Source organism: Salvelinus sp. IW2-2015, unplaced genomic scaffold, assembly GCF_002910315.2.
Source record: "Salvelinus sp. IW2-2015 unplaced genomic scaffold, ASM291031v2 Un_scaffold3126, whole genome shotgun sequence".
Lineage (NCBI taxonomy): Eukaryota > Metazoa > Chordata > Actinopteri > Salmoniformes > Salmonidae > Salvelinus > Salvelinus sp. IW2-2015.
The window spans coordinates 39551-62849 of NW_019944416.1; the positions used below are offsets into that span (position 1 = coordinate 39551).

General features: G+C 41.2%; 1 protein-coding gene across 4 annotated transcripts in view; it reads left to right on the forward strand.

The window, feature by feature from the left end:
• Positions 1–21781, forward strand: part of LOC112075390 (uncharacterized) — a 60481-nt gene extending 38700 nt beyond the window's left edge. For all 4 annotated transcript variants that reach the window (XM_070440894.1, XM_024142397.2, XM_024142396.2 and 1 more), the window contains 12 exons: positions 4629–4692; positions 4862–5068; positions 5191–5336; positions 11260–11378; positions 15132–15256; positions 15423–15520; positions 15818–15954; positions 16171–16295; positions 16952–17097; positions 17228–17330; positions 17984–18126; positions 21238–21781. In XM_070440894.1, coding sequence (XP_070296995.1) covers positions 4629–4692; positions 4862–5068; positions 5191–5336; positions 11260–11378; positions 15132–15256; positions 15423–15520; positions 15818–15954; positions 16171–16295; positions 16952–17097; positions 17228–17330; positions 17984–18126; positions 21238–21364 — 1540 coding nt within the window. In that variant the 3' untranslated portion in view covers positions 21365–21781. The remainder of the gene's footprint in view (positions 1–4628; positions 4693–4861; positions 5069–5190; positions 5337–11259; positions 11379–15131; positions 15257–15422; positions 15521–15817; positions 15955–16170; positions 16296–16951; positions 17098–17227; positions 17331–17983; positions 18127–21237) is intronic.
• The last annotated feature ends 1518 nt before the right edge of the window (positions 21782–23299 follow it).

Here is a 23299-nt window from a genome sequence, read left to right on the forward strand (position 1 = left end):
ACCCATCACCAGCTCTGAAACCAGATTGCATAGCGGAGAAGGTACGTTGGGATTCGAAATGGTCAGTGATCTGTTTGTTAACTTGGCTTTCGAAGACCTTAGAAAGGCAGGGTAGGATAGATATAGGTCTTTAACAGTTTGGGTCTAGAGTGTCTCCCCCTTTGAAGAGGGGGATGACCATGGCAGCTTTCCAATCTTTGGGGATCTCAGACGATACAAAAGAGAGCTTGAACAGGCCAGTCATAGTGGTTGCAACAATTGCGGCGGATAATTTCAGAAAGAGAGGGTCCAGATTGTTTAGCCCGGCTGATTTGTAGTGGTCCAGATTTTGCAACTCTTTCAGAACATCAGCTATCTGGATTTGGGTGAGGAGAAATGGGGGAGGTTTGGGCAAATTGCTGTGGGGGGTGCAGGGCTGATGACCGGGGTAGGGGTAGCCTGGTGGAAAGCATGGCCAGCCGTAGAAAAATGCTTATGGAAAATCTCAATTATCGTAGATTTATCGGTAGTGACAGTGTTTGCGAGCCTCCGTGCAGTGGGCAGCTGGGAGAAGGTGCTCTTATTCTCTATGGACCTTACAGTGTCCCAGAACTTTTTTGAGTTTGTGCTACAAGATGCAAATTTATGTTTGAAAAAGCTAGCCTTTGCTTTCCTAACTGCCTGTGTATATTGGTTCCTAACTTCCCTAAAAAGTTGCATATCGCGGGGGCTATTCGATGCTAATGAAGTACGACACAGGCTGTTTTTGTGATGGTCGAGGACAGTCAGGTCTGGAGTGAATCAAGGGCAATATCTGTTCCTGGTTCTACATTTTTTTGAAAGGGGCATGCTTATTTAAGATGGAGAGGAAAGCACTTCTAAGAATAACCAGGCATCCTCTACTGACGGAATGAGGTCAATATCCTTCCAGGGTACCCGGGCCAGGTCGACTAGAAAGGCCTGCTCGCTGAAGTGTTTTAAGGAGCATTTGACAGTGAGGAGGGGTGGTTGTTTGACTGCAGACCCATTACGGATGCAGGCAATGAGGCAGTGATCGCTGAGATCCTGGTTGAATGTCAGGACCCGGTGCGAGAAACAGTCACTAATAATTGTCAGAACCCAGAAGATGAGGCAGACACAGCAGTACTAAAGATGGTGGTTTAATAAAAAATAGATATCTTCCAAAATACAAAGAAAATCCACAAAGTGGTAAAAACAGCAAGGGAAAAAACAAACCTCAAAAGACCAATCCAAAAATACACGAGAACAAAACCAGAGAACCTCTGGAAAATCCAACAAGAGAAAAATGATCACAAAGGCTGGTGCTGGGTGCTAACATACAAACACTGAGCAAGGAACTGAGGAACACACAGGGTTTAAATACTAACAAGGGAATGACTTACAGGTGCAAACAATAATTAGGGCAAGAAAAACAAAAGGTACAAAAAAGGTGCAAGGGGGACATCTAGTGAACAAAACCTGAACAGTCCTGGCCAAAACCTGACAGGTATGAGGCATGAGTTGAGGTGTTCAGAGGCTTGACTTCAGTGCAGGACAGTATTTGACCTGGAAGACAAAAACAATAACACATCACACTACACAGTTAGACAAAATAACTAAGAATGAGTTAGTTCAAGCAAGGAGTAAAATCATTGATGTGTAATAATGTGATTGTGTTTGTGTATGTGACTGACTCTACATAGAGTAATGAGAGAAAATTGATAGGGGTACTCACAGTGCTTGGAGAGGAAACATTCAATGTGCCAGTGGATGGGCGGGCACATGAGACGAGGCTTCAGTTCATGTCATGAGAGAGTTGACACTGGTAGTGGAGTGGAGTGGTCATCACTTCTTAAATCAGTGAACAGGAGGGGACTTGGCTGTAAATACAAATAGCAGATACATTCCATTACAGCTGCGCCATCGTCGGTTTGAACAACAAGTTTCTCCATGAAGTTAAACTCAGATATCTCAAAATTCACAAAGTCAAACAGACTGTGCATCTCGCCCACTTGACACATCAAAGTAGCCCAAGAAACGTTCCTGAATAAAGCCCTGATCATCCACATACCTGACGATAACTGACAACTGCAAGCAGACGGGTGGCACCATAGATCCCAGAGTAGGGGGGCACTTTTTACCCCCTGGGGCCTGGAGTTATTCCTTATTTGTTAACCTAATCAGGTTTTATAAGGGCTATGATGGGACCAGTTTTTTCTAAATGGGTCACATGGTTTAAAAACAACTCCTGGCCCTGAGGGGGGGATGAAAACCCTGTCAAACTGCAGCAACCTTATACTTGTTCATATGAATTATATTTAGACTAGATTAGGAGGGGGATTTCCTCTACCCAGACACAGAGACAACAACTGATAGACAATATAACTCACAGGGCTCAGCTTGCATCAAGCAGTCCTATGGAACTGTAGGCCTTATAAAGAACTGTCATCACTATTATGTTGATTGATTAATTCCAGTTAATACTTTTGGATTGAAAACGTATAGGCAGCCTACTCAGCCCAATTTTGAATATAAAACAAATTTGAACACATTCACATTTTCTCCAGACACACAAATGGACTATGAATACATAATGTTACCCTCACCAGATGGACAGGGCACATAGGCTGTATGCATCTGCTTTTATTAGTAGCCTACAGTTGATCAGACTGAAAAATTGTCTCGTTTTCATCCCATACAGCATGTCAGATTTCTAATGTTGAGGTGTAGCCTAGGCTGCTGCAACATTTATGTCATGAGTTTTTGCTTGTGTCTGTCCGGAGTGATTATGTGTTGTCATCTTTGCTAAATAAATACCAGAGGAAAGTGGAAAGCCCACTTGAGCGTGCCCGACATGGGTTGCGTCAACCTCAACCTTCAACAGTGGAAAGTTCCATATGTTCAGCAAGAAAAGCATCGTAATGTGCAATTACTGCTGCAAGCTCCTTGTAGTTGCCCTTGTTAGCAGAACTTCCCCTCTCGTCGTGTCCTCTAAAAGCCAATTATTGCCCTAAAACGCAGTGGTGTGGATAAGCTACTGAGAACATCCCTGTTTCTTCTTACTTTCTCGTTGTGTTGCTCAGTTTAAATATGCAGACCTTCGTCATGATTGATGCAGCTTTTTCCCAGAAACTTGAATCTGATGTGCGTATTTATATGCTCCCAGCTTTTGTTTTGCCGTTTAGCTGAACGATAGATGTTCTTCAGGTCACTGTACCCTTCTTTCGCCCAAGGCTCAGACTTTCCAAAAAGCAGGCAACGCCAGCAATACAGGATGTCACCCCCTGATCTGTTTCACCTGTCTTTGTGCTTGTCTCCACCAGGTGTTGCCCATCTTCCCCATTATCCCCAGTGTATTTATACCTGTGTTCTCGGTTTGTCTGTTGCCAGTTCGTCTTGTTTGTCAAGTCAACCAGCGGTTTTTGTATCACCTCCTGCTTTTCCCCAGTCTCTCTTTTCTCGTCCTCCTGGTTTTGACCCTTGCCTGTCCTGACCCTGAGCATGCCCGCCTGACCCTGAGCCTGCCTGCCATCCTGTACCTTTGCCCCACCTCTGGATTACCGACCTCTGCCTGACCTGACCCTGAGCCTGTCTGCTGTCCTGTACCTTTGCCGCTGTTGCTGTAATAAACATTGTTACTTCGACACAGTCTGCATCTGGGTCTTACCTTTATCCTGATACAGGAGGCTTGATGAAAGGCTCCCTGTTAACCAGCTTTACTTTTGATAGCAATTTGTATTGAACGCATCACCTTTTCATCCTCCTTCACAAAACTGATCTCAGGCAGAGGTCGACCCTCGGTTTTAATTTTTTTTCTTGTACCCCAGAGAATGAAAGGGGTTATTCAACAAAAAGTCAACAACATTTGCGGTAGTGTTGGCAGCGAAAGATGCACACTCGAGCTGGTAGTTAGCTAGCTATTGCTACTTGCTACTGATGTCAGCAAGGGAAATTGAAATAAATTGCACTAACTGGACACAAAAATAAAGTTATAAAACTAAGGAAAACTATTTAGAATCTACCTCCTCCGTTTCCTGTAATTTGAAGAAACAAATTTGAATTGAATAGCATCCTAAAGATGCTCAACTATCACTTCAATCTCTATCCAATAATTTCACCAAGCTTCTCAACACATAGAACCCCCCCATAATGCTCTGCGGCACAACCCCAATACAACACACTGATCCTAATCCTATGATTGGATGGACAACGTCAGTTCATACTGAAAAAGCTTCGATTGGTTGGAGGACGTCCTCCGGAAGTGGTTAGTGTCTTAACGACCATTCCACAGGTGCATGTTCACTAATTGTTTATAGTTCATTGAACAAGCATTGGAAACAAGAGTTTAAACCGTTTACAATGAAGATCTGTGAAGTTATTTTGATTTTGACGAATTATCTTTGAAAGACAGGGTCCTGAAAAGGGGACGTTTCATTTTTTGCTGAGTTTATATTTAGTGTAGTTTTATCTAAAAAGGATAACTTTTTTAGTGTTTTTTAGTGTTTTTTTTAACATTTCACTGAGGTGGATGGTCCTCCCCTTCCTCCTCTGAGGAGCCTCCACTGCTGTTTACAAATGGCAGCCGGCCAAATGTCCCCTCATTGCTCATTGTGTTTGCATAATCCTCAATGTTTTTACTTTTTCTTAAGAATGAGAGATGTCAGAAGTGACCAGACGTTCATGACCAGCCGGACTCCAAAAGAGGCGATATTGGTAATTTATAACCAACTGTATTATAATTGTACAAAGTACAATGTTTGCAAAGACCAGGAGCAGCCAAAGGTCTTAGAAACTAACAAATGGTTAATATAACTGTACAGTAATAATTACATTTTAAACTATTTTTTGTTGTATTAATACTTTTCTAACCAACTTTCTTAAGGTGCTAGTGGATTCAAGCTCCTCCATGAATGAGACATGCTATGATTCCGATGACAAAATGACGCGGTTGGATGCTGTTAAACAGCTCTTTGATAACTTTGCAACTAGAAGCATGGCTTATGATTTTCATCATGTCATTGGCTTGGTGAAGTTTGACTCATCAGTTAAAACTCTCCACACATTTACAGAGACTCTGGAGACCTTCAAGGTAAATAGTTTTACGATAATAAATGTATTTCTTAATTCACAATACTCTCAAAATAATCTACTGGGGGTTGGGCAGAGCTTGCATCAACAAATATTACATAAAACCATTGTTGGCCCTTACAGGAACACATACACAATCTACAGGCAACTGGACGCACTGTGCTGTATGACGCCTTGGATTTTGGAATATCTGAGCTGGGAAAAGTTGGGAAGCGATTTCCAGACTGCAGACTTCGCATCATATGTCTCACAGATGGGAATGATTATCGGTAAAACTTAATTATTAAATACTTTGTTTGGGCTCCATTTGCAGTATGCAGAAAAGGCCCTACAATGTGGTTGTCTATGTACTACCACTATTTTGAAACAGTTCACAGACAAAGTATACAGTCTTTCAATATAGCATTTCAAAGAAGTACAGTTAGGGGTATTAAGGGAGTTTGAACGCACCCATTTACATTGGGGTTTGGAAGTCAATACTTCTAAGCACAAAAATACATGTTCCCATTTGCACACTAGCGCCCTTTATTAAAGAACATTATAATCACACCTGACAAGGCTAATGAACGCTGTGCCTCACCGGAAGCTCTGCCTTCCACAGGTGATAAACCTGAAACTGATTAATTCCTTCCATTCGTCTGCTCTTCACCTCGAGCTGAGAAAAACAGTTTCAATTTTCTTTTTACAATAAACATGGGATCGCAAAGTCTCAGGCTTTGGTCCAACTTAACTGTCCCACTTAAGGAGGGCGTGCTCATTTTTCTGGACATTGTGTGTTAATTAAAGCTTGGTAACTGATTTTGTGAGTTTCCTACGGTTAGTTATTCTTCTGCCTGTTTAGTCTGGCTAAATGGCTGAATAAGATGGCTAACGCAACCAAAACGACGAAGTCTAACAAGCCGGGTTCGGGTTAAAGACCATGCCCAAATAAATTAAAAGATATTCACATTTTTGTTGTCTGGTATGTCTCGGTGCGGTGCTCTAGCTACCCCCGCTCAGGTCAGCTTGTGTGCGGGACGAAGGGTCGATGTCAGTAACAGTAGCTTGTCCGCGGCTGGCACTTCCCATAGTCCATGGAGCATGCCGGTTCCCTTGGCAAACGTGTGGAATTCTTATTGCTTCCTGTCATATGTGCCCATACTTCAGCTGGGTCTGAATTATGAGAACCGGGGGTGAATTGGGGCTTGGGTTGGATCAAATATCTTGTCTGCCTGGGCTGAGGCATGCTGCTCTAGCTTTACCCAGTTGCTGTGCGCTCTGGCGCCACCTATGCCTATCTCGGTCAATTACTGTTTACCTCTCTTCTCTGACTTGGTCAATGATCCGGTCTTATGTGGACGGGATCAGGCTAGCTCAACAGCATTGCATAGCCTGCTATGTAGTGTTCAGTCGCTTGGTTATTCTGAAAGAGAGATTCTCTAGACCGGAGCTCGGTGCTGGCAGCGGGCTTGGCTAGTGCTAACCCGCTGGGATAAAGCTACTAGCTAAGCAAGACTAGGAGGCCACATGGCTAGCATACGGTACTGTGACAACAGTGCCTCCGTGTTTGGCGACGGCCAACCTGGGTACCACTGCTGGAGCTCCTGTGCCCATAAAAGGGCCGGTTTCTGGCGTGCTATACAGTATCACAGAGGCACAACATGCTCCCCAGGTGCTGTCTGTCCACAAGGAGGCACCCCTCCCCAATAGGTGGATTATTACTGGGATTCATTGCTTATTCTGTAGCCCACTGGTTCCTATGTGGTGCTAAGTGATACTGGTTATGGATTCTGTAGGCGATTGGCAATCATGCTATTATCCCACACACAGTCTCTGGTTCATATGAACTCCAAGATCAGGTGTCTGCCTCCTGCTCAGCGTGTTTCATTCCTGGGAATTAGATTAAATTGCGAATCGCCCTGTCTGTTAACACAGATGGGGTCCATTTTCCAGTTGGGTTACAAGGTAATGTGGCACCGGTAGCCTACCTATGACTGGTGGGCATGATAAACTCCATCATGTTTTTTTCCCTGGGTCTATTTTTAAGGCACGCAGCCCGCGCGCACCTAGCGCAATGAGAGGGTAAGTGGCATGGGCTGGGGTCCTCCTCCCCAGATGTTCGCCGTGACATCAGTATCCCCAAGTGGCATGGCCAAACCGGGTACGTCAAACCCCTGAACCCAGAATGGACCAGGCTTCAAACATCAGCACTTAAACACATTGTTGTGTCCTCCACATGTGAGCTGAATAAAAATAGTCCCTTCCCCATAGTCAGACAATCGGTTGTAGAGAATGGTTGAAATGAAAAAAGGCATGAAAAAGAACATCTTCCAGTCCACAAAGAGGCGTTCTGTCCCTTCAGATGGCACATTATGGGAGATTAATGGCTCGCATGCACAGTGTCGCCCTGGATTATGCAAACAATGACGTTGGGGTACAGGCTACAATTTGTTGCGCGTCCCCCACGTTTTTGTCAGAGTGGTTCCTATGTCAGAGGCCCTGGTACAGCCGGTATTTCCTGGTTCCCAGAAGGGGTGAGACTTTCCGACCCGTTTTAGATCTGCGTGCCCTAAACAAGGACTTCAGGGTCTACAAATTCAGTATGCTCATGAACAGCAGGTTGTTACAGTCAGTGCACCCAGGGCGATTGGTTTACCTCCATCGACCTGAAGGACACGTACTTTCATGTGGTCATATATCCCTCTCACAGGAAGTTCCTGAGGTTCAATTAAGAGGCTGTAACCTACAAGTTTCTGGTCCTCCCTTTCAGGCTTTCCCTCTCGCCTTGCACTTTCACCAAAGTTGTGGAGGCGTGTTTGGCACTGGGACTCAGGATATTGGACTACCTGGACGATTGGCTGGTGGTGTTACATACATCCATGCTGGTTTCCCATGTTCAGTCTCTGGGTTTCATAGTGAATCAAGAGAAGAGCTGTTTGAATCCATCTCATCGCATCCCAATTCTGGGTCACAAGTTAGACTCAGTCAAGAGTCGAGCATTCTTATCCCCGCAGAGGGAGGCCTGTTTCCCGCTTTGCTGCTTGGCCCAATTCCGGCTAGATCACATAGTGTGTTTTCGCCAGTGCCTGCACCTATTTGGGATGATGGCTTCTATGATAGCCATGCCCCCCCCATGGCAGGGCCGTGCACAGACCTTTCAGGGGGCAGATGCTCAAAATGAAAAAAGCCCTGTTGTGGAAATTCTTACACAGGGACACTCGGAAGTCAATCTTAAATTAATCATGGTTTATTGTCAGTGCTCTGGAGAGGTTCCAACTAACTTAATGAACCATAGTGAACGTCTGTCAGGAGCTCCAATGGGGAAGTCCCATTTGTTCTCTTTTATACTGCAGACAAGTCATATTTGCATGATTTAGCTTATTCATAATTAATTAATCATCAACGTTTGCTTCATTCATGTGACCGACCAATACTGGGTCATGCATGTGACAGACCAATACCTCACGAGGCTTCTTCTCTCAAAGCTGAGACCTTGAAACTGAGATATCCTTTCTCTAAACAAGGTTCTGGGCGTACTGACAAATTGCAGACATTGATAGTGAGGATTCGTTCAATCAGTCACTTGTATAAACACAGAAATTGTTATGTATAGAAAGGCACTAACATAGAACACAGAAATGTATCAAATAGAAAAGCACCAACATAACATTTTCCATCACAGCCTCCCCCCCCCTTTCATAATTCATATATCGACATTCGTAACATACTAACTGCCTCTCTAGCACATTTAAATTTTTTGGGAGGCCTATTTATGTCTGCAACACACTCACTCATCACAAATTGTAAGCAAGCTAGTTACAGTGCATCCTAAAGACATTGATGTTGATGATTGATGAACATCTGCTAATTAGCTAGCTCAATTTGTTTTTTATTGATTGTGATTTATCTTCAATGCTCTTAAGTAATACATTCATAATATAGCCTAATATTCCTAATCTAACTCATGATATATGGCTGCCTGGCTAGTGGCTTGTGTGGATATTGTAGTAGGTGGTGGTTAGCTAGAGTTTAGACTACCTGTGTTCAGTGCTTAATTTGTAAATCGTGAGGTGCTGGAACAAAAAGTGGGCGGGGTGACCTGGAGAGCTTTGAGGTACCAGAATAGTTATTTTTTTGCCTTTGCATGCATTATTATGGCATTTACTTACTGGCATAGAACAGTAGAGTAGAGTCGCTTACAGAAGTTGCACACATGGGGACAATGTTTAGTAGACTATGGTCCTGGGAAAATGTGGCCTTTATGAAACAAGGAACTCAATAATGTCCACAATCACTGACATTTCTTGCCAGCTGCCCATCATTAACAAATGTTTACACCTCAGTACCCATAGCGAAACTTGTTTTTCTTTCCACAATGCAGTGCATTTCAAATGCTCTTTGCTTGATGCAGAGGGTGCATCTGGAGAGATTGTTGTTGATACTTGTTGGCCCAAATTACCTTGGGTTCGTGGAGATCATTCGCCTTTTAAGCGGGAACCTGTTGCAACCCCCGTTGTGCAGAGACCTGTCGTCCTGATACTATACAGTCCACAAGGGCACCCTCCACGAGTGGGTTATATGGATATAAGTGGCGTGCGTTCGAGCTTTGGTGACGGAATAAAGGAATTGTTCATTTTCAGAGCTCTCTGGTGGATATTTTAATGTTCCTACTGGGGCTTTTCAAGCAGGGACAATCATTCTCCAGCGGCTTTAAAAGGTGTGCGCTGTCTCAGGACAGTTTCTAAACATATTGCACCCAATTGGGATTTGACTTTGGTTTTGGATGTGCCGTGTGATGCTCCCTTTGAACCGATGGAGTCTGGATCTGAGGTCCTCTCCTACAAGACCGCCCTGCTCAGGGTTTTGGTTTAGGGTAGGGACGTCCTAAGGATCCCGAATAGCACTGACCATATTTGTGCTACAGCAAGTTGGGCATCACCAAACACTTTTGTGAGGTTTTATCGCTTAGATGTCACTGCCCCGCAGTGTAGCCCACAGTCTGCTTACGCCTGGGACAGGGCAGGGTCATTAGGCAGCGTGCAGATTGTGCAATACCCAGATACCGCAGGTTTTCCTGCCAGGTTTAAACTCTGGGTGGTTTGCTGTGGGCCATTTAATTTTATGTCCTCTGAGGTCGGCTTGGGACATGATTTCATGTCCCCATAGCCAGTGGTGGAAAACGTACCCAATTGTCATACTTGAGTAAAAGTATAGATGCCTTAATAGAAAGTTACTCAAGTAAAAGTAAAAGTCACCCAGTAAAATACTACTTGAGTAAAATTCTAAAAGTGTTTTGTTTTAAATATACTTAAGTATTAAAAGTAAATATAATTGCTAAAATACACTTAAGTATCACAAGTAAAAGTATAAATCATTTCAAATTCCTTATAATAAGTAAAGTCTTGTTTTTAAAATTGACGGATAGCTAGGGGCACACTCCAACACTCAGACATTATTTACAAAAGAAGCATTTGTGTTTAGTGAGTCCACCAGACCATAGGCAGTAGGGATGACCATGTGTTCTCTTGATAAGTGCCTGAATTTCACAATTTTCCTGTTCTGCTAAGCATTCAAAATCTAAAGAGTACTTTGGGTTGTCAGGGAAAATGTATGGAGTAAAAAGTACACTATTTTCTTTAGGAATGTAGTGAAGTAAAAGTAAAAGCTGTCAAAAATATAAATGGTAAAGTAAAGTACAGATACCCCAAAAAACTACTTAAGTAGTACTTTAAAGTATTTTTACTTAAGTACTATACACCCCTGCCCATAGCTGTGTTGTACTGAATTTACAGACTGAAAGGGAGCGTACTGAAAGGGAAACGAGGTGCAATACTTGTTCGACCCCACGTCGCCCAGTCTTGGGCTCGGTGAAGAGTGGTACTGAATTGAAGGAATTCATCCGTTTATCGCCTCTGGAAGGCGGGGCTTCCGGTGAGGCACGGTGTTCATTGGCCTTGTCAGGCGTGATACAAATTTTCTTCAGCAGAGGCCAATAGTGGGCAAAGTCCCAATTGCTCATAAAGTCATTTCTCTCTGGCCTACATTTCTGCAATGGATAACTAATGCTTCCAATAGTATTCTAATTATAACTCTATGTGGTAGAAGGTTACATGAACAGTAGCTACACAGAACATTTCTGTAGTTTTACAGAAGATTTAAGTTAATTCACCAACACAGCAGTTTATTTTCACAGCATGTATTTTTATGTTTTAGATCAGCAACAAATCCAGTGGCTGTTACAACCAAATTGATGAGCTCTAACATCATTGTTGATGCCATCATTGTCGGAAAGGTAGAGAACAATGTGCTGCGTGGAATCAGCAATGCAACAGGTATGATCTCTAATGTGATTATGTTATGAATCAGCAATGCGCTCTAAGATGATTCTGTTATACAGTTGAAGTCGTAAATTTACATACACTTAGGTTGGAGTCATTTAAAACTCGTTTTTCAAACACTCCCAAATGTCTTGTTAACAAACTATAGTTTTGTGAGTCGGTTAGGACATCTACTTCATGCATGACACAAGTAATTTTTCCAACAATTGTTTACAGACAGATTATTTCACTTATAATTCACTGTATCACAATTCCAGTGGGTCAGAAGTTTACATACACTAAGTTGACTGTGCCTTTAAACAGCTTGGAAAATTCCAGAAAATTATGTCATGGCTTTAGAAGCTTCTGATAGGCAAATTGACATAATTTGAGTCAATTGGAGGTGTACCTGTGGATGTATTTCAAGGCCTACCTTCAAACTCAGTGCCTCTTTGCTTGACATCATGGGAAAATCAAAAGAAATCAGCCAAGACCTCAGAAAATATTTTTAGACCACGCAGCCGTCATACCGCTCAGGAAGGAGACGCGTTCTGTCTCCTAGAGATGAACGTACTTTGGTGCGAAAAGTGCAAATCAATCCCAGAACAACAGCAAATGACCTTGTGAAGATGCTGGAGGAAACGGGTACAAAAGTATCTATATCCACAGGAAAACGAGTCCTATATCGACATAACCTGAAAGGCCGCTCAGCAATGAAGAAGCCACTGCTCCAAAACCGCCATAAAAAAGCCAGACTACGGTTTGCAACTGCACAAGGGGACAAAGTTCGTACTTTTTGGAGAAATGTCCTCTTGTCTGATGAAACAAAAATAGAACTGTTTGGCCATAATGACCATCGTTATGTTTGGAGGAAAAGGAGGAGGCTTGCAAGCCGAAGAACACCATCCCAACCGTGAAACACGGGGGTGGCAGCATCATGTTGTGGGGGTGCTTTGCTGCAGGAGGGACTGGTACCTCCCATAATCGATGGCATCACGAGGAGGGGAAATTATGTGGATATATTGAAGCAACATCTCAAGACATCAGTCAGGAAGTTAAAGCTTGGTCACAAATGGATCTTCCAAATGGACAATGACCCCAAGCATACTTCCAAAGTTGTTGCAAAATGGCTTAAGGACAACAAATTCAAGGTATTGGTGTGGCCATCACAAAGCCCTGACCTCAATCCTATAGAACATTTGTGGGCAGAACTGAAAAAGTGTGTGCGTGCAAGGAGGCCGACAAACTTGGGCCAAAATTCACCCAACTTATGGTGAGAAGCTTGTGGAAGGCGACCCGAAACGTTTGACCCAAGTTAAACAATTTAAAGGCAATGCTACCAAATACTAATTGAGTGTATGTAAACTTCTGACCCACTGGGAATGTGATGAAAGAAATAAAAGCTGAAATAAATAAATCTTTCTACTATTATTCTGACATTTCACATTCTTTAAATGAAGTGGTGATCCTAACTGACCTAAGACAGGGAATTTTTACTAGGATTAAATGTCAGGAATTGTGAAAAACTGAGTTTAAAATGTATTTGGCTATGGTGTATGTAAACTTCTGACTTCAACTGTATATAGCCAACATTGTTCTTTCAGTAATTAACTAGTCCCATATATACTGAAAAATATATATACACGCAACATGCAACAATTTCAAAGGTTTTACTGAGTTACAGTTCATATAAGGAAATCAGTCAATTGCAATAAATAAATTAGGCCCTAATCTATGAATTTCACATGGCTGGGAATACAGAGATGCATTTGTTGGTCACAGATACCCTAAAAAAAAAAGGTAGGGGCGTGGATCAGAGAGCCAGTCAGTATCTGGTCTGACCACCATTTGCCTCATGCGGCGGACACATCTCCTTCACATAGAGTTGATCAGGCTGTTGATTGTGGCCTGTTGAATGTTGTCCCACTCCTCTTCAATGGCTGTGCGAAGTTGGTGGATATTTGCGGGAACTGTAACACGCTGTCATACACATTGATCCAGAGCATCCCAAACGTGCTCAACCCCTGAGGGGCCCCTGTGTTGAGGATCAGATGTGTTGTTGCCTATTCTTACCACCTGGGAGTACACGTCCTGGTAATCCGTCTACGGCCTTGTGAATGTTGAACTGTTTAAATGTCTTATATCGGCTACGGCGAGCGTGATCACACAGTCGTCCGGAACAGCTGGTGCTCTCATGCATGCTTCAGTGTTGCTTGCCTCGAAGCGCGCATAGAAGTAATTTAGCTCGTCTGGTAGGCTTGTGTCACTGGGCAGCTCGCGGCAGGGCTACCCTTTGTCGTCCGTAATAGTTTGCAAGCCCTGCCATATCCGACGAGCATCGGAGCAGGTGTAGTAGGATTCAATCTTAGTCCTGTATTTACCTTTTGCCTGTTTGATGGTTCATCTGAAGGCATAGCTTGATTTCTTATAAATATCCGGGTTAGAGTCCCGCTCCTTGAAAGCAGCGGCTCTACTACCCTTTAGCTCAGTGCGGATGTTACCTGTAATCCATGGCTTCTGATTTGGGTATGTACGTACAATCACTGTGGGGACAACATCATCGATGCACTTATTGATGAAGCCGGTGACTGATGTGGTATACTCCTCAATGCCATCGGATGAGTCCCGGAACATATTCCAGTCTGTAGCTTAGCATCTGCGTCATCTGACCACTTCCGTATTGAGTGAGTCACTGGTACTTCCTTTTTTAGGTTTTGCTTGTAAGCAGGAATCAGGAGGATAGAATTATGGTCATATTTGCCAAATGGAGGGTGACAGAGAGATTTGTACACGTCTCTGTGTGGAGTAAAGGTGGTCTAGAGTTTTTTTTTTTTTTTTGCACATGTAACTTACTGGTAGAAATGAGGTAAAACAGATTTAATACCCTGGTCGGGCATCTGTAGTAAATCCTTTGCGTCTGACTCGTTAAAGAAAAAATCTTTGTCCAGTTCGAGGTGAGTAATCACTGTTCTGATATCCAGAAGCTCTTTTCAGTCATAAGAGACGGTGGCAGAAACATTATGTACAAAATACAAACAACGTGAAAAAACACACAAAATAGCACTTGCTGAAACATGATGTGATGGCGGCGGAGGACTGGCAGGACATTGGGCCTCAGTATCGGTGTCTCAAATTGCCATCGATAAAATGCAATTGTGTCCGTTGTCCGTAGCTTAGCCAGCCCATACCATAACCACACCGCCACCATGAGGCACTCTGTTCACACCTTTGACATCGGTAAACCACCCGCTTACACGACAGAGAAATTAACATAAAATTATCTGGCAACAGCTCTGGTGGACATTCCTGCAGTCAGCATGCCAATGCACGCTCCCTCAAAACTCGAGACATCTGTGGCATTGTATTGTGTGACAAAACTGCACATTTTAGAATGGCTTTTTGTTGTCCCCAGCACAAGGTGCACCTGTGTAATGATCATGCTGTTTAATCATCTTCTTGATATGCCACACCTGTGGATTATCTTGGCAAAGGAGAAACGCTCACTAACAGGGATGTAAACAAATATGTGCACAAAATTTGAGAGAAATAAGCTTTTTCTGCGTATGGAACATTTCTGGGATCTTTTATTTCAGCTCATGAAACATGGGACCAACACTTTACATGTTGCGTTCATATTTCTGTTCAGTGTATAACTCACTAATATCAATCACTCTGAGGTGGTTATTGTGTGCCTCTATTTTTATATTTGTGTCCGGTGTAAGAATAAGAATAGTGTACTGAATACGCTCTATCCATGTCTTCTTGTAGGAGGTTGTTGTTTCAAACCAAAGACGAGTAAAGCTGGTCTGAAGCTCTTTGAAATGGAAACCGTTCTGTCTTTGGAGATGAGGAAGCCGAAGCAGAAAATCAACCCATCCTTAATTATGAGTGAGGTATGATCTATCACAGTTGTTCAAATAGTATGTATGTTCCCATGTCTGACTTACTGTATATTCAATTAGTGAGTCATTTTATTGCATTGGTAAGGAAGACCTAAACACTGATCAAAATTTGATTCAACTGATTGTAATAAATAATGCTCTTTGATTCCTTTTAAAGATCGGTCTAGTTGCTCTCTTTGCTAACCGTGGCTATGATGAGAAACCAGAGGTTGCTCTTCCAAGTGGATTAAATAATAAAGTGACTGGGACAGAGAAGTAAGTTATGCTCCTCAAGGAGAAATTTGTAATGCCAAACTATTTTTTGGTTCAATGCAAATGTTATGCCAGAGAATAGAGTAATATAAACATGAACACATAATCAGGTAATTTAGCTATGAAGTCCCTTATATAATTTTTTGAAATCACTCACAACCTGCTGGCAAATATTGTGTAGTAACCACACTAATGTCAAGTGACATTGAGGTTATTGTGCAAGAAAAAAACATTTAGGTAAGTTGGTGCTTTAATTTAGCCATGGTATCTCTAAAATAAAACTAATATGTCACAAAATAGTTCATTGAAAAAGAAGATCCAGGAATCCAAGAGCAGACGCTTTTTGGAGAAGGACAAACGCCTTCTGGAAGAGATGAAGAGCCTGCACTGTGACCCACACCCATTCTGCACTGTTTTGCCTTCAGAGTCAGACTTCAGTAAGACTTCAGTTTGTTTCACCCAATTGGCGATTGTAACAATGGTTTGATGTTTCATGGGATGTCTCGTGAGATGTTACTTTGAGAAATTTGACATTAATATTGCTTCTACAAACTGTAATATCCCATCCAGAAGACTGGTTTATTATTTTTTATTAATTTGCATAATATTGTCTCAAACAGCCAACCCTTGTTTCTGATTCCATCCTTTTTCAGCATTTTGGAAGATTCTCATGCAAGGCCCCCCTGAAACACCTTATGAGAATGGAGTCTTTGAGCTGTACTGTCAGTTTGGGGCTGACTACCCCGTCAAACCTCCACTTGTGCGCTTTGTCACACCTGTATCCTTCTATACAATTAAAAATGTATTTGTCGTATGCTTTGTAAATAACAAGTGTAGACTAACAGGGAAATTCTTACTTAAGGGTCCTTTTCCAACATTGCAGAGTTAAAGATAAAGAAAAACATTTTAAATCATGACACAAGGAATAAATTCACAGTGAATAACAATAATGAGTAAAAATAGCATGGCTATATACAGGGAGTACAAGAATCGAGTTGGATGTTCAGGGGTACGAGGTAATGGATGTAGCTATGTACATATAAGTAGGGGTAAACGAGGCAACATGATAGATAATAGACTGTAGCAGCAGCGCGTGTGTGTGTGTGGTGTCAGTATGCATGTGTGAGTGTGGGTGGGTGGGTAGAGTTTAGTGTGTGTGCTTAGAGGGAGTCCATAATAAGCGTACAGGCTTAGGCCATTACATTGTCAATGATTAAAGGAGTAGAGTTGAACAATTTAGACATATTATTGTATTATCTTCAGGATGGGATTTAGGGTATTGGCTATTAAGACTAGTTACTTCTGTGTCACAAGTAAGCTTCTCTAAGGCAGTGGAATGTTTATGCGTGTGAAAGTAATCATTTTGCAACTACATCATATACATTTTATGCTTTCATATTCATAACATGAAAAAATCCTTATTTGTGATGTAAGGTGTACCACTGCAATGTAAACAGTGTGGGCCGCATCTGCCACAACATATTTGACCGCAACTACAACGCTCACATAACCATGAGAGAGATCTTGGATGCTGTATATGGACTGCTCATCGTTCCTGAACCCCAAGATCCGCTAGACAGGTTGACTATTTGTTGAATTATTTTATATGATTCATGAATACAATACAGATTAGAAAGGTGATAGTTAATATAATATTTTGAATTGATATGCCTAGATGAATATTATTTTCATCAAATGTTATTTCAAAAGTATTTTGGCAGAGGAATACCTGACCAGCAGAGAGAAGTATGAAGAAGAGGCCAAGAAAAACACAGAGGAAGTTGCAGGCAAATCATTAGATGCCATGGAGAAGGTGAATGCACATATTTTTGTCTCTGTAAAGGAGTAGGGCAGTCCCACTCCTTATGCATTTTATTGTTTTTGTATTGAACAGGTAGGACATTAGATAAAGTTAGAAAATGAATGAGAGAGGTGTGAGTCAGAAGGGTGCTGGGTCAGTTTCGAACCCATGGCGACTGGTATGTGTGTGCCGGGGTCTGCTGCGCTAACCGCTAGACTACACAGTCCACAAGTTACTTATATTTTAAAAGCTATATATTTTTTTCATATGATATGTTATGTTTACTATCAACCGCATAATAAAATTTGCCAACATTTGAGGGGAAAAAATGGCAATTAAGCCTCAAGAATGTATTAGGGTAGAAGTGGCCAGTGTGGTATTTGATTGACACATTGGTGCATATGGACTTCAAATTATAAGAAGAGGCGTCCAGAGAATTCGGCCATGAATTATAAAAGTAGAATAAATTTGATTAAAAGTGTGGGTAAATTAAATGGCAGTGTTTTATTTAATTTTATGCTGCATTTATTTACATTTGAGTAATTTAGCATTTATCAAATCAGGTTAATGGTGCAGGCTTTTCAAATTCTATATTTGTTTGAACAGCAAGCAGTTTTGTCACAGTTTATTGAGGGTTAGATAATCATTCCTTTCTTAATTTACAGAATTTGCTGGGTGAAGAGTTGACTGAGAACTTTATTCCTCAGTATCTGATTTGTCCACTTACCAACAAGATTTTTGTTGATCCAGTGATAACCAAATATGGAACAATCTATGAGCGAAAGGCGATTGACAAGCATCTGAAAAAGTAAGTTTGTTACAGCTGGATTATGAATATCGATTTGGATTATGAATGAATTATCAATCTCTAAGCAGTTTCCTTATTATCTGGCTGGTCAGTCAAGGTGTTATGATACACTGTTCAGGTAATATGCTCAGATAATCCCTACCATTGTGTCGCTGAGTGGTCGTAGTGCTTCTGCAAATGTACATTTTTCCTGGGGTGTTGTCAGTCATAATGCAAGTAACCTAATTTATCTTCCTCTATCTCCCCTGAATCCGACAGCTATTGTCAGCAGTAATCATGCGCCTATGAACCTGAGTTAAACCTGTTAGCATTGAGACGGTTTACCCTAGTAGGAAGCCCACTGTGAGCAGTTCACCCTGCACTATCAGCTCAAATATAAATATCACTGTCACGTCTACCTCTGATAAGCCTCCCAGTAAAGCAACAAAAACAATCAGAAAAGTGCAAAAAGTAGCGCACATTAACACATGTACCCTAAGAAACAAGGTTAATGGAAACAATAACTTGCTCGCAAAAATACAGGCTATTTCTGAAACTCACTTAGTTAATTAATTTAATGATACTGTGAAAGCTTTAAATGGTTATAACATCTACAGAAGAGACAGGAGTGCCAAATCTGCCAGGGTACCAACGCCATCTGCTAGGGCACCAAGGCCAATACCAAAAATTGAAATTGATTTGAAAACCAAAAAACACTTGATATTCTGTTAAGAACAAAACACGAGTGTATGTAAATGTTATTAAATAATTAGCCCACAAGTGTACGTGACTATGCCTATTGGCTACAGCCTCTCATATCCACACCGATGCTGACATGAGGGAGGCGCCAGAAAATGTAGCCAAACTTTAATGAGACTTTTAATTATATATACAGGACCAGTCAAATGTTTGGACACACCTACTCATTCAAGGGTTTTTCTTTATTTTGACTATTTTCTACATTGTAGAATAATAGTGAAGACATCAAAACTATGAAATAACACATATGGAATCATGTTGTAACCAAAAAAGTGTTAAACAAATCAAAATATATTTTATATTCTTAAAAGTAGCCACCCTTTGCCTTGATGACAGCTTTGCAAACTCTTAGCATTCTCTCAACCAGCTTTTCCAACATCCTTGAAGGAGTTCCCACATATGTTGAGCACTTGTTGGCTGCTTTTCCTTCACTCTGCAGTCCAACTCTTCCCAAACCATCTCAATTGGGTTAGGTCGGGTGATTGTGGAGGCCAGGTCATCTGATGCAGCACTCCATCACTCTCTTTCATGGTCAAATAGCCCTTCCACAGCCTGGAGGTCTGTTTTGGGGTCATTGTCCTGTTACAAACAGATGGGATGGTGTATCGCTGAAGAATGCTGTGGTAGCCATGCTGATTAAGTATGCCATGAATTCTAAATAAATCACAGACAGTGTCACCAGCAATGCACCCCCACACCATAACAACTCCTCCTCCATGCTTTACGGTGGGAAATACACATGCGGAGATCATCTGTTCACCCACGCCGCGTCTCACAAAGACACGGCGGTTGGAACCAAAAATCTCCAATGTGGAGATATTTAAGAGAGCCATATGAGTGAGAGGTGCAGATCCTGGTTCGATCCCAGACTGTGTCGCGACCGGGAGACCCATGAGGCGGTGCACAATTGGACCTTCGCCTCTCCTCTCGACCTTCGCCTCTCCCGAGTCCGTACGGGAGTTGCAGCAATGGGACAAGACTGTAACTACCAATTGGATATCACTAAATTCGGGAGAAAAAGGAAAAAAAAAAAAAAAAAAGAATACATAAATGTACGGATAGCCAGGGGTATGCTCCAACACTCAGACATATTTTAAAAAACGAAGCATTTGTGTTTCATGAGGCTGCCAGATAAGGGGCAGTAGGGATGACCAGGGATGTTCTCTTGATAAGCGTGTGAATTGGACCATTTTCCTGTCCTGCTAAGCATTGGTATGTGACCAATAAAATTAGATTTGATTCTAAATGTAACAAGTACTTTTGGGTGTAAGTGTAAATGTATGGAGTAAAAAGTACATTATTTTCTTTAGGAATGTAATGGAGTAAAAGTAGAAGTTGTCAAAAATATAAATAGTAAAGTAAAACACAGATACCCCCAAAAAACGACTTAAGTAGTACTTTTAAAGTATTTTTACTTAAGTACTTTACACCACTGGCTAACACATGCACTCTAAACACATGTACATTGTAATGTTGTAATATTGTTGTATTGTGGATGGTATTATACATGTTGCATTGCAGATATGTATTAGTAGAGTAGTGGCATAATAATGTGTTGTATGATGCACTGTTTATTTTTTGTGTGATGTAATTGCCTTAATTGTGATTGGACCCCAGGAAGAGTAGCTGCTGCTTTGGCAAGAGCTAATGTGGATCCATACTAAATACAAATACACTTCATAATGACTGACTTGACCATATTCAAAGGGTTATTCCGTGTCTTAGATAATTTTTTCATATCCATCCCCTGATCTTTGCGAATCTACAACTTATCCCAGAGTTTTGGCGTTTGCACTTTTGGGACTACTCCATTGGCTTTATTGTATTAAATCAAACTAAATAATAAGCAACAAGGCAAGCATCTTACTATGGTGTCAGGATGATAGCTAGTTATGCTAGTTTGTTGTGTAGTGTTGCGACAGTGGTGTACAATTCATCTGCAGGTACGCCATGTCCATGCCTCATACAACGCTCTGGAAGTAGTCTCCTGCTTGGTATTTTGTGCATTGAGTTGCTTACTGATAGAGTAATATACATTGTTATTTTTAGTTGCTTACTGATAGAGTAATATACATTGTTATTTTTAGCTGAGTTGCTTACTGATAGAGTAATATACATTGTTATTTTTAGTTGAGTTGCTTACTGATAGAGTAATAAACATTGTTATTTTTAGTATTACATTGTTATTGATAACTGCCTTATTGGGTTTATCTTGTAAGAAAGGCATTTCACTTTGCTTGTGCATGTGACATTAAAACTTTAAACTGAAACTTTAAACATACATATCCTACATTAAAGAGGGCAAACTGTATAATGTTACTATTAATCAGATTTTTTAAAATGAAAATATCCCACTCTCTTCCCCTACTACAGGAAATCGATTGGGACTGATCCAAAAACAAATCAACAGCTTGGAGCAACTGACCTCAAGCCATGCCCAGACATGAAAAGAATGGTCAAGGACCATCGCAAAAAGCAAATTCAGGAGACAAGTGTTTAAAACAAAAAGTAGGAGCCAAAATGTGTCTTCCCGCAATATCCATTGAAACACGTTAATGATGGTGAGGGAAGTGATACCCATTGGGTTATTGAAGTATGATTAAATTGAAATGTGATTGATTGATCTTTATACTGCCATTTTCTAGAACGCCTTCATTTTCTTGGGGGTTTGTATCTACGCACTTCAGGTGTAGCTAGCTAAGATCTATATCCTTGGTCATTTCTTGTTAATGCTGCGATATGTAAATCAGGGCTCTCCAATTCTGTTCCTGGAAAGCTACTGTCCTGTAGGTTTTCTCTCCAACCCTAATCTAGCGCATTTGATTCTAATAATTAAATGGTTAATAAACTGGACCAGGTTAGTTACAACTGAGGTTGGCGTGAATACCTACAGGAGGGTAGCTCTCCAGGAACAGGGTTGGAGTTAACTTACAGGAGGAGGGTTGGAGACCCCTGAATTGTAATTTTTTCGGCGACCTGACCAAATGCAAATAAAAATGTTAGTTATAGATTTGTCATGCTCATCGAAAGCAAGTCGAAATGGTAGATCTGTTCTATGTGCTCTATTTCTTTGCTTCCCGTTCTTAAGCTTAGTTTTTGCTGTTTTACTTTTGGTTTTGTACACCAGCTTCAAACAGCTGAAAATACAATATTTTTGGTTCTGGAAAATATATTTCACAGCAGTTTAGATGGTATAATGAATTTCTACACAATGACTGCTTGTTTTGTCTCAAACTGAAATTAGGCGAACTATTAGCAACCAGGAAATGGCAGAGCGATTTCTGCATATTGCACATTTAAACTGTTATTAATCAGTATAATTTTTTTATGTTAAAGTTTGTTTTGTGTCACAGTTGTAGGTAATCTGTTGTGATAATCTGATATCTAGGAGATTCCCAATATCTTGATATAGTGATGTGGTTTACTTTTATATGCTGTTTAGCAAATTCAATGAAGTGTTAGATTAATCAAGGGTTTACTCCATTTTCAATATTAGTTGATTATTAAGCATGCTTTTCTTATAAGCCAGGGTATGTACATTTTGATTGATTGATCAGTTATCAATTCCATGAACAATATGCACTGCCAGGCAGTTGAAGTTGTATGTCAACCTTGCCACTCAGTACCTTGACTAGGGCCTAGATTCAATCAGATCAAGCATTAACCGGCGATAGCCCACACAGGGGATGTTTTGGTGGTGTCAGAAGTGGAACTGCATTGGAGCTGTCATATCGTTGTACAGCTGCTCTTGTGATCATTGCCACGAAGCCAAACCCATCCCACTAACTTTAGAAGTTCTGAACGACAAAGTGTAGGTTATATAAAAATAGTTATGCTCAAATAGAAAATCATGAAAGTAAATAATGAGGATTTCTATCAGCCTAAACAAGGTGTAGATTACATCTCAACAAGGCTGCATGGGATTTATTTCAATGCGACTCCGTGCAGCCTTTGGCAATGTCCACTTTATGTATAATGTTCCACCTTTGACACAATCAAAACATCAGCTATGCGGATATCGGCTCAGGCGGATCTGATTTAATCAGGCCCTAAGGCTGCCACGGTTTAGTGCAATGACTCTCAACCTTTTTTTGGTTACTGAACCCCAATCACATTTTGTTCTGCCCTCTTATGCAACTGATAATCAGTCTTGTCTTCCTAAGTATCCCCTGTAGATATATATGGCAGGTGCCCCACAGGTTGAGAACCACTGGTGTAGTGCAGCAGCACTTAAGATGATTTGATGTTTTTGAACGTTTTGCCGCTTGGTGGCGCTGTGTAACAACTACAGTATATCACTTCATGGCCATTTATCTTAGTTGTCTGTTAACACTTGGGACAATCAATCACTCCTTGTTGTGAAAGAAAAACTATAATGCAACTGAAGAGATCATTAAAGAAATTACAAGTTTTTACCTTTGGTGTCTTAATGAAA